Raw genomic sequence first — 27797 nt, forward strand, 5'->3', positions numbered from 1 at the left:
GAGTTGGGTTTTAATTTCAATTATGCCACTCAATGTAAGTGGCTATAGAAAGGAAATTATAACCTATTCCCTTATAAAGGATTTTCTAGAGAAAAAAAAAACACAAAATGCTCTCTCTTCTCTCAAGAGGCGACCCACCCTAGGTAGAATGGACTAGCATCCATTTCTTCCTAGGTCACTCAACTCTTCCTTAATGCTCTCCTTGGTGTGGAAACTTAGAGATTCCCTTTCTCGGGAACTTGAAGAATCCATTCCTTTATCCATATCCAAGAAGTTATGGAGCCAAGAAGTAAAGTTCCTCCATCCACATACATGGAGCCAAGGAGCAAGGAGACTAACGAAAGAAGGCTCTTCACATGGGTGAATATCCTTTGCTAAGCAAAGAGGTGCTTCAAAGGTATAAAAATTTCTCAACTTTTTTATTTAAGATTTGAGCTGAGTCTTGGTTCACCACAACTACTAGGCCTTAAATTTCATGGGTAAAGTTTTGTTTTTGAGTGCCTATACAAGCATGATTCCGCCTTTAATTGTTAATTGCATGCATAGATGTTGCTTAAATGAACTAGTTTTCATAAATTTCCTTCAGACGAACCATTGGTCACTCAAAATGTGTGGAGTTTTATATAAACACGGTTTCAAACTTCTATTTTGTAAAGGTTTTATATCAAATGATGGCCGATTCAATTTCAGAGTCAATGAAAGGTTTGGATGGAGAAGGCTCTCGTGAGGGGAAAGGTAAAAATAAATTATTGTTGACTTAATTGTTTTACATTTGATATGGTTGAAATTGTTGTTTTAATAGGCTATATTACGTTTTAAATATTTGTGGTAGGAAAAAAAATGAAGAAATATGTGGTAACTTAGAGAAATACCAATGTAAGTGTTTGCCCTCGTTTGCTGACAAAAGTTCGGCTGAAGCGTACGCCAAACTTAATTACGATATAGGGGGATTGGTGCAGGAGAAGTGTTCTATTAAGTTTAACTCTTGGAAAATGGTGCCTATGGACATGAAGAACTCGATGGTGCAGCATTTATCGGTAAATTTATATTATCGAATGTGTAATTGTTTTTGTTTAAAAATAATTTGTTCGCCATATTTAATTTAATTTTCTTGCCATTACAGGTTCTTTGGGATGTTGATGAAACCGATGAGAAGCAGCAGAAGTATGTGGACGACCTTTTGAAGAAGAAGTTCCGGGAATGGAAGTTCAATGTACAGCGGGCTGCAGATCGTGCACAAGTTGATAATGCGACTGTCGATGCAACTGCTAATGACGAAGGGGAAGAGTAACCTAATTTGATTATTTTTTTTTATGAAATAAAATTTGTTTAAACGTTATGTATTTGAACATTATGTTGGAGTTTATTTTAAAATTTTTTGTTACATGTATGGAAGGCTTAAAGTTTACATTAGTTATAATATATATTTTAGTTAATAAATTAGTTTTAATAAATATTTTGGTAATATATAAGTTGGTTTGATAATTTGAATTGAATATAAAAAAAAATTTACATTAATAAGAAATAAAAAGGAAAAAAATGAAAAAAATAAATAATGTAACTTGCGCGACGAACCTTGTATTTGTCACGCAAATGGATTACATTATTAAAGATATAAATAAAATGGAAAAAAACACTTGAGCGACGAACATAATGTTTTCGTCGCGCTAAGATAACTTGCGCGACAAATTATGTATTTGACGCGCAAAGTGTTTGTCCCAAAAGTGATCTTTATAACCTGATATTATAAGTTGCAGAGGGAGAAAATTGCAGTTTTCTCCCCTGCAAATTATTCTTTCTATTTTATTCAATTTGGGAACCGTCGGTCCCATTTTCTCTCAATTTCTTCCTTTAAAACTTCATTAATCTAATCTCTAGGTTCATCGAGGTATTTCGTTGTGTTTGGTAAGGGTTTTTGTTATTTTCATTTAAAATTATCAATGCCAATTCATACTAACACCGTCAAAATTGCTGTGTATAGGAATATTGTGTGTGACTAGCGCTCAGTGGATAACGATTTGGAAGGTATTTTCTTTGTTTTATTTAAAAAAAAAAAGAATTAGTTAAAGTATATTGAAATTATGTTGTTAAATTTGTTTATATTAAGTTGTTAAATTATATTAATTTTTATGTTATAATTATGTATAATGTTGAATTGTATATGTACAAATTTGTACGTGATGTATGTGTTGTGATGTACGGAGTTAATTGAAATTAACTTCGTACTTGATTTTTTTAGTAAAACTTAGTTTCCCATTTGAGGATTAGTTGGATGTTGCACATGGATGCGAAAGCATGACTGCGATCCAGTTGATTCTTGAATTGTCTCATTATTTGGACAGTTTGGGAATGCAAAGTTATGCCACGTCGTTTACGGTTAAAGGATTAGGTTTCAGTCGTGGGAATTTCGGTGTCATCTCTGTACGGTCTTTGGGTGGCACATAGGTATTTCATATCTATGTTGTGCACTTGAAGAATTGTACAGAGATGATGGCAAAATTTCTCCACATCGAAATCTAATTCGAAGTAGGCATAAATTATGTGACATAATTTTGCATTCTCAAATGGGATAGGGCCTTTACCGGAGGCATAAGGTGAGAAGATCATGTGGAAGTTCTTGTGATTGTTGTACTGTTATTGTGGTTGCAGGAATGATGGATAGAACGTGGATGCATAACTCGAACAGATGCGCCAACGAATACTTGAACGAAATCGAGGATTTTATTGACTTTGTACATACACACAACCTGGGTGTAACTAGAATCCGATGTCCTTGTAGGAGGTGTAACAACACGTTAAGGGAAACTTTTGAAATTGTTCGATTTCATTTAGTAAGGAATGGAGTGGTAGAGACCTATAATATTTGGAACCATCACGGGGAACAATTACACAATGCTTCGTCTTCAAACGTGACAAGAGTGGGTAATGTTAAACCTAATATGGATCCTAATGAACAAGTCATGGAAATCTTAAATGATGTTTTTCTATTTGTGTTGACAAATACCAATCAGGAAGTGGAAGATGATGTGCCAACACCAATGGATAGGGGAGAATTCAAAGAATATGAAAAATTATTAAAAAATGCCAACCAAGAGTTATACCTGGGGTGTGATGGATTTTCCGTTCTCATAGCTATTGTGGAACTGATGCACGGGAAAATAAAGTATAGTATGTCGAACAAGTGTTTTGATTAATTTTTGGGGGTTTTGAAGAGAATGCTACCAAAGGACAATTGTTTGCCAAAAGACCATAGAAACGCTCAATAGGTGTTGAATGGTCTCAGATTGGGTTATAAAAAAATTCACACTTGCAAAAACAATTGTGTGTTGTTCTATAAGGAGAATAAAGCGTTGGATAAATGTCTTGTATGCAATGAGTCAAGATTCAAAATGACATCTCATAATAGATTGACGAAGATCCCACAAAAAGTCATGTGTTATTTGCCTTTGAAGCTTAGGTTGCAGCCGTTGTATATGTCAACGCATATTGACATGGACATGAGATGGCATAAGGAAAAATGGGTTGATGATGATGTCCTGAGACATCCTGCAGATGGAGAGGCATGGAAAGAGTTTGATCGAATGTTCCTTGATTTTGCTGATGATTCTCAGAACGTTAGATTGGGACTTGCCACTAACGGATTTAATCCATTTAGGGTATTAAACCAACACCACAGTACTTGGCCAATTTTCGTATTTCCGTATAATTTGCTGCCATGAAAATGTATGAAAAAAGAATACATGATGATGACTCTATTGATAACTGAGGATCCTGGTAGGTCAATCAATGTATACTTACGACCATTGGTGGATGAGCTAAAAGATTTAAGGACACATGGTGTGCGCACAAACGATAAGTGTACTGGCAATATGTTCACTTTGCGGGCTGTAGTGATGTAGACTGTGAACAATTTCTCGCATATGCAATGGTTTCCGGGTGGAGCACTGAGGGTTATATGGCATGCCCTGTATGCAAGGAAGACATAACAAATAGTTGGCACACCAGAAAAGTTTGTTACCTTGGTCATCGGAGATGGTTGCCTTGGGACCACGAGTGGCGAGAGAAGATAAAAAGTTTGACGGGGAGAAAGAACATCGCCTCAGACCCAGAGAATGGTTTGGTGATCAGATTTTGGAATAGCTTAACAGTTTGAATTTTGCTCCTTTTGGGATCAATGTCAGTAGGACCAGACCTTCTATACATATGAACTGGACGCACAAGTCTATGTTTTTTGAGCTCTCGTATTGGTCAAAATTAAAATTGAGACACAACCTTGATGTTATGCATGTTAAGAAAAATGTATTTGACACATGTCGGCACAATTCTGGATATTAAGGGCAAGACAACGGACACGATCAAAGCTCGTCTTGATTTAGAACAAATGGGAATACGATGGGGTTTATGGATGAATAGGACAGTGATAAAGACAGTAGGGATCTTCCATTTTTTTCAATGAAACCGAATGACAAAAAAGAATTTTTAAAATTTTTATCGTCTGTAAAGTTTCCTGATGGGTATGCTTTAAATATCGCGCGTTACGTGAATGTTGACGAGGGTAAATTAGCTGGCCTAAAAAGTCATGACTTTCATGTGGTTCTGCAACGCCAACTTCCTATGGGTATTCGACATCTCTTGCCAGCCGATGTAGTGAAACCAATCATGTTGTTGTCCAATTGTTTTTCGCAATTAACGTCAAGAACGTTGCGAAAAAACGGACGTTAATCAGTTGCACCATGACATTGTGCAAGTTCTATGCAAGTTTGAGATGATATTTCCTCCAGCTTTTTTCAGAAGTATGATACACGTGGTGGTTCACTTACCAGATGAGGCATTGCTTGCTGGACCAGTCAACTTTCGATGGATGTATCCAATAGAAAGGTATATATTCCTCATCATTTTTATTAATCAATATTAAATATGTTATGATTAGTAAAATTTGTATCGTATCATTTTATTTTGGTAGGCTTCTCAGAGACTTGCAGAAAAGTGTATGAAACAAAGTGAAACCCGAATGATCCATTATACAAGCTTGGGTGGCATATGAGGCGCTTACATTTTGTGGAATGTATTTAAAGGATGTTGAGACAACTTTCAATCGTCCTCCTCGCAATAATGACGGGGGTGTGAGGTAGGAGAAACTTTCAGATTTTGCCCAAATCGCTCAACCATTCGAAGATCTGATACGAGGCGAGTTGTTTTCCTAGAAGGACATGGAGGTAGCACATTGTTTTGTACTCAACAATTATGACGAGACACTGTCATACCTAGACGAGCATGAAAATATGATGAAGCAGGCACATCTTTCATATTTTTATGCCAAGAAACACCGTGAATTGTTTCTCCAGTGGTTTCTCGAATATGTAAGTTTGAAGTGTTTTGTATTGGACATATGTAGTGTACCAATTAATTTGCTTGGACTAATAAATTTAAATGTTTGTCTAATATTAGGTGAATCAACTGAAAGCATCAAATTCCTCGGCGTATAGTGAAAAGTTATATAACTTGGCGTTCAGACTGATTCGCGTTGAATTATACTCGGGTTGCCATGTCAACAGCGTCAAGTTCTTAGCGGGTGCACGAGATGACAAGTTGTGTACGCAAAACAACGGTGTTCATGTCCTCAGGGGAAGCGAAAGTACAAACATTGGATTCTATGGCAAACTAACAAGTGTTGTGCAATTGCTTTACAAAGACCGGTGCCAAGTGATCCTATTTAAGTGTCAACGGTTTAATACAAACCCAAATAGGTAGGGAAGTATGAAAAGAGATCATGGATTACTGTTAGTGAACATTACCAAAACTTGGTACGATGACGACCCTTACATCTTAGCAACCATGGCAAAACAAATTGTGTATCTAGATGACCCTAAAGTCGGGAGGGGTTGGACAGTTGTTCAGAAGATGGATCATAGGAACGTGTATGCTATACCAGAATAAGACCCTACTGATGACAACATCGACAACGTTGCTAACCAATTTCTTGAATCTTCGATGGAAAGTGGTGCAGAAACACTCTGAGATACTAATCTTATCCAAGAACCATTTCAGATAGAAATAGTATCTTCAATCAAAATATTGATTCAGTCAATCACAATTGACCTCAATAATCTTCCACGATACGATGGTCCAGTGCGCACAGACAATGATGGTGACGTACCTATTGATGATGAGGAATGGGACACTGAAAATGATGATAGCGACGAAAGTGAAAGTTATTATAGTTTGGAGAAGATTAAGGCAATTTATTTGTAACTTTTTTTGTAAAACACATGAAATGGTTAATGCATTATATAGAGTGATGAAAAAAATGGTATGAATGATTCCCATTTTATATGTGAATTACTTTATAAATAAATTTGTTTTATTTGTAAATAAATTATATGGTTAAAACATAATTGTGCAACGCACAACTTTTGGTCGCGCAAGCGTTTTAATTTTACGTGAGAAGATCAAATTTTCAGACACTTGTGCGATGATTACATATATTTCATCACGCAAGTAGCCTTTGACGGATGAAATTTATGTATTCGTCGCGCAAGTGTTTGAAAATTAAATTAAGGAGCTTTTTTTTCGTGGAAAATTTAAAAAACTTGCGTGACGATTTTTAATTTCAAGTAAAGGGTTAGAATTAGGGCTGTCAACCTTTGGAATTTGGGGAATTGTTAATTTTTTTCATGTGTTGTATGTCATAAAGTGCTTGTTATATGATTCTTTTTCCCCCCAGAAACATATATAGTTTAAACAGTACTTAGTTGCTTTTGTAATGTGATAGTGTTTAAGCCACGATTTAGATTCTAGGGTAAGATATATGTATCACCCCTTTAGTTTCTTAACTGTTTTAGATTCTAGGGTAAGATTAGGGTTCTTACATTTGGGGTTTTTTAATTTCAAATAAAGGGTTGAATTAAGGCCATGGGGTTAGATTTAGGGCCTTGTCTTGCTCTTGATTGAATGTGAATAGAAAATAGGGAAATTTGTTTTTATTGATTATTCTGGCAGTAAAATCTGTATTGGTTCATAGTTTCACACTTGCGGTTCTCATTTTCCTTGTTTGATATTCCCATAGTTTCTCAGGAACCAAACAAAGCTTTAGCTTACAACTTGTTTGGATCGAAATTTTTGTTGCAACTGTTGTTTCTGTGTAATTTTCACTGCAATCATCATGTAGTTTTGACTGCTACAATTTTCGTGTAACTAGACTAGAATACAAATGAAATTATTTGTGAAATTTTAAGAATTGCGTGTTGACTGTGTTTTCAAATCGTTAGGGTGCATATGCACTTGTTTGTCACATACTTTCCTTCCTTCTAACATTGTATGCAAAGTGATTCAGTCTGTTGAGAAATAATGGAAATCAAATAACAAATCAAATGCATGAAGACATAAATAGTGTTGTAGCTTAATTAGTTAGTCATACAATTGGATTGAGATAGTTATAGAATTAGGGCCGTGGGGTTTTTTAATTTGAAGAACAGAAATAGCTTAATTAGTCTACTAATGCTTCTCTCTCGAAAGCCTTGACTCCTAAATAGATAGAAAGTGTTATTTGCTGCTACTCACTCTTTTCTAAATATATTGCATTGTTAATTATTACAGTTAGCAAACTCTATTAATATCCAATAGTTATATGATTTCTATATGTAATGTGGATGTTTAAAGAGACTGAGAATCACTTTATATGGTCCCTTTTCTCATTACTACCTGTGAAACTATTAAGTAATTATGGTGGAAACTGTTTGTATTTATGTTGCTTAGTAAATACACACACAGCGTGCGCACATAACTTGCATACATCAACACACACACACACACACACATACACACACACCCAAATCAGCATACATGGACACACACACATATAGAGTACATACACACACCCATACACAAAGAGCACGTACATACATACAGATGCATACACTCATAGACTATGATTTTGCCTCCAACTACTCCTTTATGCTAGTTTTTTCTTATAAGTTATAATTGCTGGGTCTATATCCTATCTCAATTAATTAGTTTGTGTATAGTCTATCAATTTTAAGTTTGTTTCTACCAAAATTGAATTGGGTTTAGAATTAGAGAGTTTTTAAATTTTGTTTTAAATTTAAACTGAAATTATTAGCATGTGTACTGTAAGTTAAATCTTTGTGTACGAAACAAATTTATTTCCAATTTTGTAGATGTCACAGCTCATTAGAACCCGAAGGGCGATGACTTCTACACCTAGTCCGACGATTACACCTACTATTGTTGCCACTGCTCCGGCAGAGATGGACCATAGGCCGGTGAATAGGGTTGACCCAATTGGTCCTCCAATCCCACAAGTGCAGACATCGTCGACTTCTTTGGTGGTGCTACCTGTTAGCGCCCGACGTACTCATTGTTGCCCCCGCACTTCGGACCAAATGTCACCATCGGGATCCACAACCGATGCCTCTGATACATGGCCAGGTATACAATCTTAATTCACTCCTTCATCCCCATGTTAACTAAGTTTTTTTATTTTAGGTTCAATTTGTTAAGTTATGTCATGTAAGCATTAAAAAGTTGTCATCGTTCCGAACCTTTTATTAAACTATTGTGATCATTGTGTTGGATACGTATATTGTTTATGTTATTTTCAGGGTTTTGGGAAATGTTTTAATTATAGGGGAGGTTATGCCAAAATTATAGTAGGATTTGTTATTAGTTTTGGGTTAATGTTTTTTTTTTTTCATTTCTTTGCAGCAAAGAAAAACACCTGGGGACCTTGTCAGCAATTGAAGACAGCGAAGGTCACTCAGGTGACCAACGACCGTATCACAATCAGATACGAGGAGTGACATTGGGCAGCACCAACGGCGGAGCAACATAGTGCATTGGCCCACGATATTAGGCATGTCTTGCAAACCTTTTGCCCTGTGCGGTGGAAGTCTTAGAAGGTGACGCCGAAGGTGACGAAGAACACGGTGCACAATCCGTAAGTAGCGTCACCTTTTTAATGCTTTTCATGTAAAATTTATATGTTTATATTTATTACTGTCTTTTATTACTAATGCTTTCATAATATTTGTTACATTGCAGACAAACTACAATTTGGAGGACATGAACGAGGACATGTTGGCGTACCTCAATCGACCCTTCTTCGAACGCTTCAAGCAGTGGAAGAGTGACTTGCACCAATATTTCAAGCAGTTTGATGATCCGCAAGTCACTCTCGAGGAGGGTTTGCCCGAAGGAGTTCGAGGACTGACAAGATAGTTGGGTTTGGCTATGCGGTCATTTCAGAAGGCATGGGCTATGTGGTGTGGTTTTAATTACGACTTCTTTCATTTTACTTTTTTAATTTTTACTAATGTTTATTATTATTTTTTTAATTTTCTTTAAGTATTACAACTAATAAGTTTATTTTTTGTATAACAGAAGAAGGCGAAGGCAAACAAGATCAATCGGGAGAAGAAGACTATTCTCCATCATTCGGATTCGAGGCATTTCTCCTATAGGATGGAGGCCTGGCAGAAGGTATATATTACAACTTTCATTTCCAATTTTAAAATGTTGCTAATAATTTTTTTTTGTACTAACATTTTCCTTATCTTTTTCGATTTCAGAAGGGTTCAAAATTTCCAGAGATCGATGTCTTTTCTGACGTTTATGTTCGGCCTGGGCATGAGTTGACCGAGTCACTTCATGTAAGTAATTTCTAATGCATTAAAGATTTAAAGATTTATACTAATTATTTCAAATTGTTTTCTATTAATAATCCATGTTTTTTTTTTCACAGGCGACTATGGTGGAGAAAAGTCAGTCAATGCTTCAGGAGTCCACCTCCCAGCTTCCCTCAGACACACCGATAGAGTTTGTGGATCCCCTTGAGGATGCAGGGTTTCACATCCTGACAGAGACGTTGGACCAAACTTTCGGTCGGAGGCCAAGCACATATTGTTGGGGGATGGGAAATGCCAGGCGACTGGACAGTGGAGCCTCATCATCCTCCCAATCAGAATGATGAGGAGTGAGCTGGCATCTACAAGTCTTAAATGTCAATGCTTGTACAAGCCCTCAAATCCTCCGGAATATGTCTCCCCAGTTTTCCTGCACCACCGCCCTCAGAGCCCTAACACACCGAACATGCACAGCATTCAAGCCCGCCTACCTCCGACCCCGTCCCCAACCCACCCCTTACTAACAGCAAGATTAGCAAGCACCTCTGAACGACTTGCCTATAGATTATTCCGCTTTTTTTTTTCATAGTTTTGCTCCTGCTTTCTTCTAAAACTTTGTATTTGTATGTACATTTTTATTTATATTATAAATAAATAAAAAATTTATTTATTAATTTTCTTTTTTTTTTTGGGTCATTTGTATGAATATATATATATATATATATATATATTTTTTTTTTTTTAAATTTTCCTTTTATTCTATTTATTATTATTATTTTTAAATTTCACTTGGGTGACACCGACTAGTCTTCGTGCAAAATTACGCGCGTCTTAGGTGTTTCGCCGCACATTACCACTCGCGTCTTCCATATTTCGTTGCGCAAATTTTTTCGAGACAAATTTTTGACGTCCCCAAAAATTTCTTGTGACAAATCACACTTGTACCCTTTTATATCGTATGACGAAAGCCTTTGTCCGTATAGCTTTCGCACGACGAGTACTAAAGCATCAAGCAATTTTTTAGATGCGCAACGAATTTGCACTTATTCATCGCGCAAGGTCTTTTTTCACGACCTTTGCATGACAAATTATGTGCGACAATTTCTGCGTCGCCATAGTTTTTGTGCGACCTAAAGATGCTTTGCGCGACAAAGTCTCCCTTGTCACGCAAACTGTTTAATTTAGTAGTGTATGTAAAAATAGTGGTAGAATTGGCTGAAAAAGAAGAACAAAAAAGGGCTAGCATAATCTTAGCTTATTCATCAAATAATATGTCTAGGCTATATACGTTAGCATCGATACATGTTATTAATAAAGCTTCAAGTGAGGCAGTTCTTAGATTGCACTGTGAAAATCACGCCTATATATTTTTTCAGTTTTCCATCATAAAAAAAATTAGTTAACAAGGAACTAACCAACACAAAAACATCAAACTAATTGAGCAAAAGTAAAATGTTTACACACAAAAAAACACAAATTTCTAGCGATTTGGTCAAACATGCCTAAGTCTAGTACTCCGGTGATTACTTGGGATATTGCACTATTTTTCAAGAGCCCCTTGATTATGAGAAAAACTCCTTTAGTTTCAAACCCTAGATCTCAGTATCTCTCACGCGCTCGCACCTCTCATAAGTATCTCCCCTTAATTTTTGTGATTTTTACATGCTTTACCACAAAACTAATATTTCACAGCGAGTTAAGAATTGAGATTTATTTTTGTGATTTCTAGATGTTTTCGTTTCCTATGCACTACGAACATGAAAGACCTTGAGCTCCAAATATTACGCTAGGTATTTTTTTATTTATAGTGCATAAGATACGAAAATATAGCTTATTATTTGGAGCTCAAGTGTGTTTGAGCATAAATAAAAATAAGGCTTGATGTGAGGCGTATCCATTTTTATTTACGCAAAAGTCACACGACTTTGACCAACCAACTTTGAAGTCCAAACCAGGGCTTGGACACCACCTCACTTCACTCTAACCTTCCCGAGGCCTCAGACAGAAATCCCTTCGAACCGCATGCATGCATCATCTAATGACGTTACTACCTCAATTGTGTGAATTGCCACAAGACATAGCTAAAGATCACCTACCAGGAATTACAGTCACTATCAACGCCAAATGACCAATCTACCTCTGCTCTAGCTCAACAGTATGATCGAGGTTGCTTATTCACCATTGCCTATAGATAGAGCTAGAGGCCCTCAAGCCCAAGACTTTCGTCAAATTCAATCTCTACGATTAAAAAAACCTTGAGTGGTTCTTCAATCAATCCAACTATTTTTCAGCACAAACCCTATTGCTTTTCAGCTAACCCTTCTTAGCTCCTCAGCTACAATCTCAAAGCCTTTCTTCAAAAAAGACAAAAAACCGTGTCTACGATTGCTGAGATCTAAAACTTTGAGAGTTCTGCCACTCTATTGTATGATTCGAGTGATGTGCAATTCCAACCACCAAATTTCCTTTATGAGGCCTATGTTTTGTACTAAGTGTAATCTGACACCAGTGATCTCGATGGACACCTCTAGCATATTGCACTCATGGTCTGGATCTTGCTAGAGTTTTATTGCTTTTTATACATTTCGAGTCAATGCACATTTCAAGTCATGTAGCTTGACTCCATCATGAAATGATTACATTTGTTTCTCATTTTAGTTTCTATTTTGCTTTCATTTTTCTTTTTAGGAAAACATACATAAAGTTACATTGAATTTTAAGTCCTCATTCACTCGAGGCACAAAAAATAACTTAACCGAACCAACGTCCCACTCAGGGCACAATTATTTCGTTAAGAAATCAGATTTACACACAAATTTCACACACAAGTGAACACAGATTGTGAAATTCCTTCGCCAGATTTAACTATTTAAATTCCGCACGGAATATGGGCTAGGCTCATTTTTTTTGGCGAGCTTTAAGATAGCATGTAGAAAGGGGCTGATTTTATGTTTTTCTCTTTAATTTTAGGATATGTAGTTAATAACGAAGTTCTTTTTTCATAATTAGTCATTAAAAATTTGTAGACTCTTTGGGGTCACTTTTAGAATTATCAGATAGAGCTCGATCCCACAAGCTCATAGGCAAAAACCATTCATGAATCGAAGTTTTAACGAAGAAATTATGAGTGTCGTAAGTCAAGGGAAAAACAGTAAATGGACCTGCTATAAATCAAGGTATAAAATATCGATGATATCGGAAATATCAGTAGTAAAAAAACACGGAAATTTCAATGGAAATATTGGGATATTATCGATATCGATAAAAATTGAATAAAAACCATGGAAATTGTAAGAAAAACTTGAAAATTTTTATTGAAACTTTGCAGGATGTTTATTTAGTCAATTATCTATTAGTTTATCACAAAAAATTGGAAGGAAATGTATTGCATGATAGATTTAACTGATTTAAGTTGATTATATAGCGAGCTGGCAAACATTGTGAGTGTAGAAAATATGTAGTAATTAATGAAAGAAGTTTAAACACACCATAATTATTTATATATAATGAATTAGTACAATATTTTACACTTTATACATTGCATGGTAAAATACATGAGTGACTTAGTACCACATAGAGTTCCTATGAGGTTCAAAATTTTCATATCTTCATCATCTCTATGTGTAGAGTAAGTGTATTGTGAAGAGTAGTCAGTAACCATGGCAATAGCTTTCAAGAACCAAAACCCAAAAGTCAATAGGAAAACGAATACTTCGGTATTTTTCGAGATTTCGGGATTACCAAACAAATGGGATTTGGAAACCAATCCCATATCGAAAATTTCGGTATTTTTCGGGATGGTTTTGGTTTGGGTTTGGGACATTTTTGGTTTGGTTTGGGATTTTTGGGAATATTTTCCAGCCCTACCATGTAAGTGACCAAATAAAAAATAGAAAAATTAAAAACCACATGCCATTGACTAAGTAATTAATTGACACAGTTTAAAATATAATACCACAAAAAATTTGGAATATGTGCAAATTTGTTTCTTGTAAAAGGAATTCAAAACAAAACCATATATATAAATAGTTTAGCATATTATCACAAAAACATAAGTGATATGGTGGTTAAGGTGTTGAAGGAGTCAAATGGGAGGGGTTCGAATCCCTCTATGTGCAAAAGTGAGATTTTTCAGAAATTTTCTAGTATTTTTGGATTTAATATCGCGATATTATTGATAATATTGATATTATCGCGATATATTAACAATAATTAAAGGGATAAATCACAAAATATCTTCATCTCAAAAAAACGATATTATCAATATTTTGGTCCTTGCTATAAATAGAAAATCCAATATTGTGGGAAACAGACCAATCCTGTTGTGGGAAGTAGGCCATCACTAGAGTTCTAAGGCAGAACTTGTACTTTGTTTTTAGGCAGTGATCGTACTTGAGTGCCTTGATCCTTGTGCTAGGGTACTCTAGTGCGGATTCAAAAGGAGTGACATTAATATATTTATATGGTTATTACCTTGAAATTTTTATGCTAGTATACTTGGTGGATATGGCATGGATTTATAAAATGTGTTTTCTACTAAACCGTTGCTTTTAAATTCAGTCATCGATCTATTTTATGAAATATGTTTTGATATGCATTTATGAGATGATTGTAATACATAGAGGGTTAGTAGAGGACCATTATTCTAGTGTGACAAAATATCGATAATATCGTTTTTTTGAGATGAAGATATTTTGTGACTTATCCCTTTAATTATTGTTAATATATTGCGATAATATCGATATTATCAATAATATCGCGATATTAAATCCAAAAATACTAGAAAATTTCTGAAAAATCTCAATTTTGCACATAGAGGGTTAGTAGAGGACCATTATTCTAGTTTGACGGGATGATGTGACACCAAGTTTGCACCATGAAGAAGTGGTACATGGATGGTCTGCTTGGTTAATTTGCATTAGGGGACCATACTCTTTAAAGATAGTGTTTGGTTAATCCGCAATGGGCAATCCTTATTACTTAGCTATGACTATATGTACTTTAGAGGTGGTCATGCTTTGTTAATGGGTGATCACCACCTACCAATGTTCATAGGAGTGATTTTTGCCTAGTTAATCTGCATTGAGGGTACACTTCCTGCTTGGTTACTTTGTTCTCAAAATTGGTTATGCTTGGTTAATCCGCATTGGGGGGTCACTTCCTGCTTGTTACTTATTGTAGGCTTTGGCCGAACTTTGTCGCTCTATCCCTAGTTTTTAGTGTAATATGAACGAGATATTTGAGAACCTTTATGAACTGATTTTGAAATGCTGATGGATGTCTGTGTGATTCCTTTGGGACTTCCAGCAAGATTGATCATGATTTTATAACGTATGGTTATACGATTGATATTTCTACTAAGTTCGATGGACTTGTTTTATTACTATCACATACGTTGAATTATTGTCGCTCACACGAGCTTTGCAGCTTATCTGGGTTTTGCTTTACTCGGTGCACCATTCCCATGGTATATGGGATGATTATGCAAGTGATAGAGCCAAGTAGATACGAGGAATTAGCAGGGTAGCTGTACCAAGGCCAAAGAGCTTGGAGCAATTAGGTAACCCTTACACATTTCCTTGTATTATTTTTGGTTTATCTATATTCTAGTGAGGGTTTATGTGTATTTTGATGTACAAACCTCGTGTTTATATTTGAGGGAGAGACTCCACGCATAACTTATTTGAGTTTAGTTCTAGCGTCACGTGTTGATCTTGGACATATTTTGGGATAAGGGTGTGGCACAAACACCATCTATTGGAAGCCTCCAATAGTGGCACATCTATTCTCTCTTTTTCTGGATCCATCTTGTGGCATCGAGACCGAAAACAACATTCGGAGCAAATACTTGTTGAACACAGTTCAGACTCCATCGGAGTTTTGACACCAACATCTTGCTTAATTTTTGCTTTACATTTATGTATTGAAAATATGCCAGACCTCTAAGTACTTCCTCACCACACCTATATGCACTATATTAAAAAGAATAGTCATTAGCAAGGCTCTCTTACAATTGTGTAGAAAGCAACATCGCAAGTGATGTAAAACTCTTAACACGCCATATATAAACCTCACAAACTTGGGATCTCACACGAAGATGTCAGGATTAACAATGAAATCCTTAACCCACTTGCTGTGGCACTAATAATTAGTAATTGAATTGCCTTTTGATATTATTTTTAACAATACATGCGTGCGTGCTAAAATATTCTAAACCCCTACCCATCACGCACATCATGTTGTAAGATCTTGCAATAGTACCTATGTAACTTTTCTCTTATCTTTTCATCATTAGAATTAAGAAATTCAGAATGAGCCTTAATTCAAATAACCAAACACTGTTGCATTATACAGTAACTCTTAGTACAGCTAGTATTCCTGGAAGTGCAGAGTTGGGGTTGAAACTTGAAACTTTCAAACATGTATACTAGCCAAGAGAGTTTATTTTAAACATGAATGCTAACAACTTTTCATTTTGATTTTTTTTTAGATTTTTTATATTACAATATTAGAAGGGGTTCGAACCATCTATTTTCTAGTTAAAAGCTTGACTGAAATTTAACTATATCTGAAACCAGTTAGTTATCATCTTACAATTACAAAAAATATAGACAAGCTATAATTTTAAGTTAACCTCTAAAATTTTGACAATATACCACTTAGTACTACAGTCTAGGCCCTCTTCACTTGTAAGTGAGAGGTCTGGTCTTAGGTTCGATTCTCGCTAAAGTTAAATTTGAACCACATTATTGTTAGCCCGTTGTGAGGCTTAACCCACTTGTCCACCCCCTTAGTGTAAATAATACTGTTTATTAAAAAAAAGGGTAAAAGACTGTTTACTACCCTCATGTTTCGTGGTTTTCAACATTTAGTACATCATGTTTTTTTCGTCTCAGAGTCATACCTAAAGTGTAAATTTTGAGACAGTCTCATACATCCGTTAGTCAAACTATTAAGTTTTTTGTTAACTGTGACGTGGCGCACTGACTGGGCGCCACGTGTCATCCACGTTTTGTTTTCTTTTCTTCTTCCTTCTTCTTCTTCTTCTTCTTTTTCTTCCTCCGACTGTAACTTTCTTTTTTTTTTTTTTTCTTCTTCCTTCTCCTTCTTCCTTCCTTCCTACTTCCTTCCCTTTCTTCCCCTTCTTCCTTCTTCTTCCTTCTCATTCTCCTTCTTCTTCCCGAATATGGGGAAGCTTTTTTTTTTTTTTTTTTCCTCTTCTTCTTCTTCTTCTTTCTCTTTCCTCCTTCCTTCTTCTTCTTCTTCTTCTTCTTCCTCCGAATCTGCCCAGATTCAGTTTTTTTATTTTTTATTTTCTTCCTCCTTCTCCTTCTTCCTTCCCCTTCTTCGTTCTTCTTCTTCTTCCTCCGAATTTGGGGGAAGATGAAAGTGTTTTTTTTCTTTTTTTTTTTTTTGAGGAAGAAGAAGAAGAAGAAGGAGGAAGAAGGGGAAGGAAGAAGGAGAAGGAGGAAGAAAAAATTGCAGTCGGAGGAAGAAGAAGAAGAAGAAGAAGGAAGAAGGAGGAAGAAGAAGAAAGAAAGAAAAAAAAAAAAAACAAACTTCCCCAGATTTCGGAGGAAGAAGAAGAGGAAGAAGAAGGAGAAGGAAGAAGAAGAAGAAGGAGAAGGAAGAAGAAGGAAGAAGGGGAAGGAAGAAGGAGGAAGAAGAAGAAAGAAAAAAAAAAAAAAAAACAAACTTCCCCAGATTTCGGAGGAAGAAGAAGGAGAATGAGAAGGAAGAAGAAGGAAGAAGGGGAAGAAAGGGAAAGGAAGGAGGAAGGAAGGAAGAAGAAAAAATAAAAAAAAAGAAAGTTGCAATCGGAGGAAGAAGAAGAAGAGGAAGAAGAAGGAAGAAGAAAAGAAAAGAAAGAAAAAAAAAAACGTGGATGACACGTGGCGCCCAGTCAGTGCGCCACGTCACAGTTAACGAAAAACTTAACAGTTTGACTAACGAATGTATGAGACTGTCCCAAAATTTACACTTTAGGTATGACTCTGAGACGAAAAAAACTTGATGTACTAAATGTTGAAAACCACGAAACATTAGGGTAGTAAACAGTCTTTTACCCTAAAAAAAATGACAATATTAATTGAACAACTAAACAATTGTTAATTTAAATAGTTAATTTTTTAAGTTAACTTTTAAAATGATAAAAAATAAACAGTTTAAACCATCATACAATATTGCAAGGTAAATAAAATGAAAAATGTTCCGGTAAGATGGTAGCTGATGGCAGGTGTCCCTAAAATGCTTCAGATAGAGCAACCAACCATCTACCATTGACTTAGGCATCTCTCTCCTCTTTTGTCTCATCAGTGGGTTTATGAGTCGTGTTGAAATGATAAGTCAATAGATTTAGTACTTTAGGCAGGAGTTTAAAGATTTAGTAGTAAATTCTTTAACCTGCGGCCTTCGTTCTTAAGGTCAGAGTCTAACTACCAACTAGCTAGCTATAAATTTAATAATTTTATGTTATAATGTTTGAAGATGTATAAAGTTCGAATCGTTCATTCTCACTTAATAAAAAAGTTAAGAGTTCAATAATATTATTAATAAAGAGGTCGTGGTTTAATATCATTTTACGATCATTTACGAGGAGGGTGTTGGTTAAAAATGATATATAAAAATCAGCTCTCCTTGTTATCGTTGATGCTTATGAAAAAATGGAACTTTAATAAAAAGCTCCTGGTACTATTTACTTTAACAAAAAATCATATTTTTACACTAAAAAGTCAATCCTGATACCATTCACTTTATCCTTTATTTTATCCTTATTGTTAAAACTCAAAGTTTTCAAATATTTTTCATTAGTTTTCCATAAGAAATCTTATGGTGGTCAGAGCAGGAGGTGCATTGCACAGGCACAAAGGTTACATTCACCAACCTGTGTGGAGCCATTGACATGCCACTCAGTCAAAATTCATCAAATCAATAGCTAATATTATTAGCTTTGACAGAAAATCTCTTGCCAAATTGTATAATATCCAATGACTGTTTGATTAAACTTATACTTAAACATCACTTCCATACAAACCAATAAAGCATGTGCATATATAGCAACCAGTTTAGAGAGAGAGGTACCCGGAGATTACGGAACACCTTCTACCAACTAACCATTACTATATGAGAAAATTGGGAAAATGGTTCTTAAAATTTGGCCTAAATGGAACTTTGCTCATTGAACTTATTATAATGTGGGTGAGTCTTCCCGGCCTTCGAAATGGATGGATAACCGTGGCTTGCCACCAGTTCTTCTATTTTTTTTAAGAAGAACTTATTATAATGTGGGTAATGATCTTTTTTACTAACTCCGGTAGAAATTTCATCCAAAATAAACTATTTTTTTAACAAACAAACCAAAATAAAGGATTTAGAAAGGAAAAAAATGGATGAAAATTTTAACACAGTTAGTCAAAAGAACCATTGCTCCACATTATAACAAGTTCAAGAACCAATACTCTTTAATTTTTATAGTTCAGGAAATAAAGCTCCAATTATCTCTTAATAGATACATATAGGTTAGATATATATATATATATATATATATATATATATATATATATTATTGAAAGTATAAATGGGTTGTATGTATGAGTTGTCATCCTCACCATAACTTATCATTCACCTTACATCAACCTTTCTCCATAGCTTGTCATTCACCAATCACTTTCCATAGCTTATCATTCACCTTACATCAACCTTTCTCCATAGCTTGTCATTCACCAATCACTTTCCATAGCTTGTCATTCACCTTACATCAACCTTTTTTAGTTGCTTGTAAAAAACTTCTTTACTTGTAATTTAGTTTTTGCTTTTCCACTTGTTAGGGCAGATTTTAGGGATTGTGTTTGTGTAGTTATTCTACAATCTATTGTAGCTTTCTTTTGGCTCTCTATAAGAGTTGTCTTCACTCTCTTGTAATCTTCATAATGAAATATACAACAAATATTGAAACCAAAACTCAACATGGTATCAGAGCAGGAACCATAGGGTCCTGACTCTGTTCATTTTTTTTTACTTCTTCATTTGCTTATCATCGATAGAGATGGCAGAAGAAAATGTGTATAGTGCCGACAGTGCCTCATCCTCTTCCCCAAACTTAACCCAAAGGGTTGAGAACAATCCAAATCAACGACTTTGCTCGGTGCTACTGAACGAGTTCAACTACCTTCCTTGGTCAAAAGCTGTGTCACTTGCTCTAGGAGGAAGATCGAAGCTAGGGTTTATCAATGGAAGCTTAAAGCCCCCAGAATCCACTTCACCAACTTACGATGCATGGCATGCTACTGATCAACTGGTCATGTCTTGGTTACTTAACTCCATGGAGCCAAAATTGTATGAGCTTTTCAGCTACTCAGAGTCTTCCCTTCTCCTATGGGAGTCTATCAAAGATATGTATGGCAGCCAAAACAACTCAGTTCGCATCTTTCAATTGAAGAAGAGTGTGGCTAGTTTAAAGCAAGGTGATCACTCATTTGTTCAACACCTTGGAAGTATGAAATCCATGTGGAATGAACTCAATATGTATCGTCCACACACGACTGATTCCGTTGTGCTACTCAAGAGGGCTGATGAAGACAAGGTGTTTCAACTCTTAGCAAGCTTGGGAACGGAGTATGAAGACCTGCGTAGTCACTTGTTAATGACTCAAGAGCTGCCCTCTTTTACTAGTGTGTGTCATGCAGTTTAGAGAGAGGAAACTCGACGAAGAGTGATGAACGTTGAGCCCAAATCCAACTCTGAAGCTAGGGTTTTCACGACAAATCACAAAGCAACTGGTGATAGGGTGCTTGGCAAGAAAGCAGACTAGAAATGTTCTTATTGCAACATGAAGGGACATTTGAGAGAAAAATGTTGGATTCTTCATCCGGAGTTAAAGCCTAAGTTTGATAGGGAAGGCAGGATGATCAAAGATGGGAAGGGTGGAGTCACTCCAAAAACATTTCATTCAGCTTGTTCCTCAACTGATGGGATATGCCAGTTCTCAAAAGGGTTACAAAGTGTACAACCCTAACAAGGGGAGCTGACAGTCTTTAGAGATGTGCGATTTGATGAATATTCACCTTATTTCCACAAAGGGTTGGAGCCTAATGCAAATATGGAAGATCTTATGGACCTATTTCCACTACCTATTCCAGCAGAAATTCATGAAGTCACTCCTGCTCATATCAACATTGATAATTCTCAACTCACTGAGAGTGTAATTGATGCAGTGCCAAGCTCCTCTGGACCATCAGAAGCTCAACCAAATCAGCAAGCTATAAGTGCACCAAGAAGAAATCCTACACGAGATAGACATCCACTAGTGAGGTTACAAGAGTATGTTACTTACACTGCAAGGCTTCCTATCTCTACAACCATTTCTTATCACAGATTCTCATATTCTCATACTTCTTTCCTTAACAAATTGTCCCACACTTTCGAACCAAGGAATTTTCATGAAGCCAAATGCATGCCTGAGTGGAAAGATGCTATGACTAAAGAGCTTCAAACTCTGAATGACAACTAGACATGGAGTGTGGTGAATCTTCCAAATGGCAAGAAGGTCATAGGAAGTAAGTGGATATATAAGACTAAATTCAACTCCAATGGCAGCATTGAAAGACACAAGGCACAGTTAGTAGCTCAAGGCTTTACTCAAACCTATGGCATTGACTATAAGGAGACCTTTGCTCCTGTTGCCTAAATGAACACAGTGAGGGTATTGTTGTCTGTGGTAGTCAATAATGCATGGCCCTTATTCCAAATGGATGTGATTCTTCATGGGGATCTTGAAGAAGAAGTGTACATGAAGTTGCCTCCTGGACATCCAAGAGAAAATGAACCCAACAAGGTCTGCAGACTTCACAAAGCCATATATGGTCTCAAACAGTCCCCTCGAGCTTGGTATTCAAAGCTTAGTTCAGTCTTTGAAGCTGCAGGGTTCAAAATGAGTCATGTTGACTCTTCTTTGTTTGTTTGAAGTAATATTACTGGCAAATTGGTTGTGCTTATATATGTTGACGACCTAATTATTACAGGTGACAATATAAGTGAAATCAAGACACTTAAGTAGTCACTTCACCAAAAATTTTCCATTAAAGACTTGGGGCCCTTGAAATACTTTCTTGGAATTGAGGTGGCTACCTCTTCAAAGGGATTGTTCTTGAATCAAAGAAAGTATGTTCTCGATCTTCTAGATGAAGCTAACATGATGGAATGTAGACCAGCTCGGACACCCCTAGGTAGCAAACTTCAGTGGCCTGAAAAAGGTGAACCTCTCTTGAACCCTAGGGTTTATCAGCGAGTGGTTGGGAAACTTATTTATCTCACCATTACTAGGCCTGATATCTTATATTCAGTTAGCCTAGCCAGTCAGTTCATGCACTCTCATACTCTAGTTCACTGGGAAATCGTCAAGGGAATACTTCGATATCTCAAGGGCTCAGTAGGAAGGGGATAATTATGAAAAACAATGGATCAAATCACATCTTGGCCTACACAGATGCTAACTGGGTTGGAAATGCCCTTGATCGAAAATCCACAACAGGTTTTTGCACATTTGTTGGAGGGAACCTTGTTACTTGGAAGAGCAAGAAACAAACTGTTATTGCTCGATCTAGTGCCGAAGCTGAGTATAGGGCTATGGCAGCAACAGCCTGTGAACTCATATAGTTGAAATGTCTTCTTTCCGAGCTCGAATTCACAAGCATGGCACCTATGTCCTTGTATTGTGATAACCAAGCTGCCATGCACATTGCCTCCAATCCAGTATTCCATTAAAGGGCCAAACATATTGAAGTTGACTACCATTATATTTGTGCTCAAGTTCAATCCAAGGTGAAAGACACCGCGTTCACACGCAGCCACGATCAACTTGCTGATTTATTCACAAAAGCACTAGACTTTACTCAATTTCAGCATTTGTTGTGCAAGTTTGGATCAATCAATCCCCTTGATCCAGCTTGAGGGGGTGTATTGAAAGTATAAATGGGTTGTATGTATGAGTTGTCATTCTCACCATAGCTTGTCATTCACCTTACATCAACCTTTCTCCATAGTTTGTCATTCACCTTACATCAACCTTTCTCCATAGCTTGTCATTCACCAATCACTTTCCATAGCTTATCATTCACCTTACATCAACCTTTCTCCATAGCTTGTCATTCACCAATCACTTTCCATAGCTTGTCATTCACCTTACATCAACTCTTCTTAGTTGCTTGTAAAAAACTTCTTTACTTGTAATTTGGTTTTTGCTTTTCCACTTGTTAGGGTAGATTTTAGGGATTGTGTTTGTGTAGTTATCCTACAATCTATTGTAGCTTTCTTTTGGCTCTCTATAAGAGTTGCCTTCACTCTCTTGTAATCTTCATAATGAAATATACAACAAATAGTGAAACCAAAACTCAACATATATATATATATATATATATATATATATATATATATAAGTTAATAGTTCGTTTCCCTTGTGCCAATTGTATCTTTTTGTCTCCCTACACACTCTTAATTAATTATATCCTCTGTTTTCGTTTGATTTATACAATTTAATGACAAAAAAGGGGTAAGAAGATAAGACTGGCATGTGTGATTATCATTTCCATGTATAAAAACATAATGTCCACAAGCAAGATGATGTTGATACCACATATAACAAATCATTCTGGTTCGCCCATTTGTTAAAAGGATGGCTTGTGAACCATCTATTTTTGTTGTTTAATTATGTGGCAACATTGTAGTTTTGCATTGTCAAATTCTAGATTTTGGAGCATGTCCAAAGAAAGAAAATGTTCTAGAATTAGAGCAACAAATTTTGTATGCAACTATATGAAAGGGATTTTGTGGCATTTTCCTTCGGTTAGCTTGTTTGTTGTCATTGTTTAACATAGACATTTCTGCTGGATGGTTCCTACTGCTTAACCTTCTGAAACTTTCGATGGCAATGACCTGAACATGTGTTAATAAAACTATTAAATTCTGATGGGCAATATGTACATATGCGTTATATTTACCAAAAAAAAAAATTTGACATATATATAGTTTATAGAAACTAATGATTGTTATGGGTTTGTAGCTAGATGTTTCCTGCAGAAAACCAAAGTCGGTTTGCTTATGATTTGATCAAATCTCCATCAAAGACAAATTTCAAGATTGCGTGGCCATGATTATATTCCCAAACAAATACTTGTTTTTTTTTTTTTTTTGGAACTAAATACTTGTTATGTTATGCCCTCAATCAAAGCCTGGTCAATGAAGAAAGAGGAAGAAGTATACATACATACATACATACATACATACATATAGTCTGCACAAAAAGTGGGTTAAATATGGACATGTGCAGATCAATTAATGTTGGTTCTTGAGTTGCATTATTCAGTACTGATTGGACAAAACAATTTTGACTGCTTGGAGGAGGAGTTAAAACCAAAGAAGTCACAAAACCAGTTCTAGCCTAAGTTTATAGGGCCGCCTTATCTTATTGGAACCCAACCCTGGAAAAAGGAGGCTACAAACCATGTGCTCCTTCACATAGGTTTGAGAGTATCTAATATAGCATTGTTAATTTCTTGGTCACCACAAGTGGGTGGCTTGGCTTGTCGCCACCTAAGGTTGGAAGAGAAAAGAAGGAACATGTAACTCGGTTGGTTAATAACATTCATTTTTTAAACTAGAGATTTTGTATTTGCCCTCCTCCTCCTCCAAATTAATATGGCTTGTATAGAAGAAAACAAAAATAAACATACGGAAGAAGCACACACTTCACTAAAGGTTTCAAGACACTTGAAGGTCTACTATAAACTCATTGACAATATGATGAGTAATTGAACTCCTTATTAGAATGCAAATTTTGATAAACTTATATGGGACATCTGATCCAAAAAAAAAAAGAAAAAAGAAAAAGAAGAAGAAAGATAAACTTATATGGGGCAATTGTTCACGTCCGGACAAGGTTGAACTCAGAAAATACATAAGAACGTGATTGGGTTGTATAGATACATATTTAGTTAGGTAGGTTTCTAAATGCTAATTGAATTAATTAATGCAATGACACAAAACAAGACGGCCGAAATCTTATTATTTGATGAATGACCCTCTCAAAGGCTCAAACCATCATTTTCAAATCTCAGTCACATGCTTAGCTCTCAAAGCCAAGAACCCTCTCTCTCTCTATTTAAACCTCTCCATCCCTCTCTCCCCTCTCACACATCACTTCCAAAACATCTAACATTCCATTCTCTCTCTCTCTCTCTCTCTCTCCATTCCCAAAACACCAACTCTCCAATTTTCTCCCTCTTTCTAATTTTGTGCAACAATCTCCTGTCTCCCTCACCACATACCCCAAATGGTTCACCAATCATTTGACCAAGATATTGATTTTTTTGCTAGGAAGTGCATTTGGGTGAATGGTCCTGTAATTGTAGGGGCAGGTCCTTCAGGCCTAGCAGTTGGTGCTGGCCTTAAAGAACAAGGCGTCCCCTTCATTGTCCTAGAAAGAGCCGATTGCATTGCTTCTCTTTGGCAAAAACGCACATATGATCGCCTCAAACTTCACCTCCCCAAGCAATTCTGCCAACTACCCAATTTCCCATTCCCTAAGGACTTCCCAGAATACCCCACAAAAAACCAGTTCATCAACTACCTAGAGTCCTATGCACAACACTTTGACATAAGCCCAAATTTCAATGAGACTGTCCAGTCTGCCAAGTATGATGAAACCTTTGGTCATTGGAGGGTCAAGACGAGTATTTCAACGAGCGACTCAAACCCTTCTGCCTTTGCCGAAGTTGAGTACATCTGCCGGTGGCTCGTGGTGGCAACTGGAGAGAATTCGGAGAAAATAGTGCCGGAATTCGAAGGCTTGGAAGAGTTTAAAGGGAATGTTGTACATGCCTGTGACTACAAGTCCGGCCTCGCTTACCGTGGCAAGCAAGTACTAGTTGTCGGATGCGGAAATTCAGGCATGGAAGTCTCTCTTGATCTTTGCAATCACAATGCAAGTCCTTCAATGGTGGTTCGAGGTTCGGTGAGTAATGAAATTTGACAAACTTTTTTCCTTCCACAGTTTGAGTTCGAATTTCATCAATGACAGGTTTTTAATGAAAGTTTAGTACTCTTCGTTTATTTATTAATACAAGTCAAACTTGAACTTAATGAGTTTCGTTTTCCTCTATTTTTGGTAACAGGTACATGTCTTGCCCAGGGAGATTTTTGGAAAGTCAACCTTTGAATTGGCAGTTTTGTTGATGAAATGGCTGCCACTCTGGCTTGCTGACAAGATATTGCTGATGCTGACATGGCTACTTTTTGGAAATCTTCAAAAATATGGTCTGAAAAGGCCATCTTTAGGTCCTTTGGAGCTCAAAAACATTTCAGGGAAAACTCCAGTGTTGGATATTGGTGCCTTGAAAAAAATAAGATCTGGTGAGATCAAGGTGGTTCCTGGAATCTCAAGGTTCTCTCATGACAGAGTTAAACTTGTTGATGGACAAATTCTTGAGATCGATTCTGTTGTTTTGGCAACTGGGTATCGGAGCAATGTTCCTTCATGGCTCAAGGTTAGAATTATTTTATTTTATTCTTGGAATATTTCTATATTTATGTGTTTGGAAGCTTCTATTTTCAATTCAAATCCATCTGACAGTTATGGAAGTTATCCCTATTTCCATACACCCTTTTATTACCACATATTTTTAAAATGGAAAAATTCAGGTTCACATATTTATCCTTCAATTTAAACCATGTGACAATTATGATATTCTTTTACTTAAATAAATGCTCTTTTAGTCATTGGACGATCAAAAATTGAACAGTCACTCATTTTTGGATTGATATTGATGGTAGATAATAAATGAACATGTTTTTAACGTTTGAATTTTGAACTCTTAAATCAAATTCCAAGATAGATGCGAATGATGTTTAATCACCACATCACCAAAAGAACTAGACTTATCCGTAATCAGAATCTTGAAAGATTGAATTCCGATTATGAATTACACCCGCATTTACAAACTGCATGTATGAATGAAATTACTAAATGGCTTAAAACTAAATATTCGTTTGGAATGTTTATGTTGTGCAGGAAAATGAATTCTTTTCACGAGAAGGAATTCCCAAGAATGCATTTCCAAATGGGTGGAAAGGGAATGCAGGACTATATGCAGTAGGGTTTACAAGGAGAGGACTATCTGGAGCCTCATTGGATGCCATTGGTGTGTCACAGGACATTTCCAAGAGCTGGAAAGAAGAGACCAAGCAGAAGAGAAAATCTGTTGCAGCGCGCCATAGGAGATGCATTTCACATTTCTAAATATGGAGGAAGCAAAAATGGCAGAGAAATTGGAATTTTCCTCTTTTTTCCGTTTTTTTTTTTGGGAAAACAAAAATTTATTTGGTGACTAATCAACCAAAACTGCTATCAGTTAGTGTAGAAAATAATGTAAAATACAGAAGTTAGCCCTCTCCTATAGAAAAAAAAAAAACCCCAATATATGAAAATAATTGGGCATAAAAGGAAGATGTGGCTTATTCTTTATTTCCTGTGGAATATTGTATTCAAATTTAATAATAATCCATTTCTAGTCAAATGAAGAGAATCTCCATCTCCATCTCCCTCAATTCTTTTTTTTTTTTGATATTTTAACGAGAAATGATCTCCACATTCATATTTTATTCTTAAGTACTCTTTTTTATTTGTTGATTGATTCTCCTTTAATTTATTTAGAGAAAAATGCAAGTGTCAAAATCTTTTTGCTACTGTTATCACTCTAGCTTATAGGACTCGAGCTTTAATGCAAAGAACCCAACACACTGCTTTGGTAGAGTAAACAGACACATGCTCTCTCTATTGCAAGTGTCAAAATCTTTTTGCTACTGTTTTTTTTTTTTTTTTTTTGCTATTCTAATCACTTTAGCCTATAAGAGTCGAACTATATACAAAGAAGCCAACTAACCCAATTCATATGTGCTCTCTTTATTACTTTAAACAAAGGTTTTTTTTTTTTTTTTAATTCTAATCATTTTAACCTATAAGACTTGAATTTAAATGCGAACAAGTTGATACACTACTTTGACCAACTGATCTAATCCACATCTTTTCTATTTGTTACTTACCACATGAAGTTAATTTTGCTATTCTAAGCACTCAAGCCTACAAAACTCAAACGTAAAACATAC

The 27797-nt window shown here is 36.0% G+C and overlaps 3 protein-coding genes across 3 annotated transcripts; all 3 read left to right on the plus strand.

The window, feature by feature from the left end:
• The first annotated feature begins 19686 nt into the window (after positions 1 to 19686).
• Positions 19687 to 21327, plus strand: LOC139193065 (uncharacterized). Its single transcript, XM_070816022.1, has 3 exons — positions 19687 to 20269; positions 20720 to 20960; positions 21237 to 21327. Exons 1-3 carry the CDS (start codon positions 19687 to 19689, stop codon positions 21325 to 21327), a joined length of 915 nt encoding a protein of 304 aa, XP_070672123.1.
• LOC139193066 (secreted RxLR effector protein 161-like) lies at positions 21328 to 22295 on the plus strand. The gene is made up of 2 exons (XM_070816023.1): positions 21328 to 21474; positions 21987 to 22295. The coding sequence occupies exons 1-2, from the start codon at positions 21328 to 21330 to the stop codon at positions 22293 to 22295; spliced, it is 456 nt and encodes a 151-aa protein (XP_070672124.1).
• A 2574-nt stretch (positions 22296 to 24869) lies between these two features.
• On the plus strand, positions 24870 to 27157 carry LOC103405344 (probable indole-3-pyruvate monooxygenase YUCCA3). The gene is made up of 3 exons (XM_008344329.4): positions 24870 to 25647; positions 25808 to 26179; positions 26704 to 27157. Exons 1-3 carry the CDS (start codon positions 24967 to 24969, stop codon positions 26929 to 26931), a joined length of 1281 nt encoding a protein of 426 aa, XP_008342551.1. The 5' UTR covers positions 24870 to 24966; the 3' UTR covers positions 26932 to 27157.
• Positions 27158 to 27797: the final 640 nt, after the last annotated feature.

This window comes from Malus domestica, chromosome 16, assembly GCF_042453785.1.
Source record: "Malus domestica chromosome 16, GDT2T_hap1".
Taxonomy (NCBI): Eukaryota; Viridiplantae; Streptophyta; class Magnoliopsida; order Rosales; family Rosaceae; genus Malus; species Malus domestica.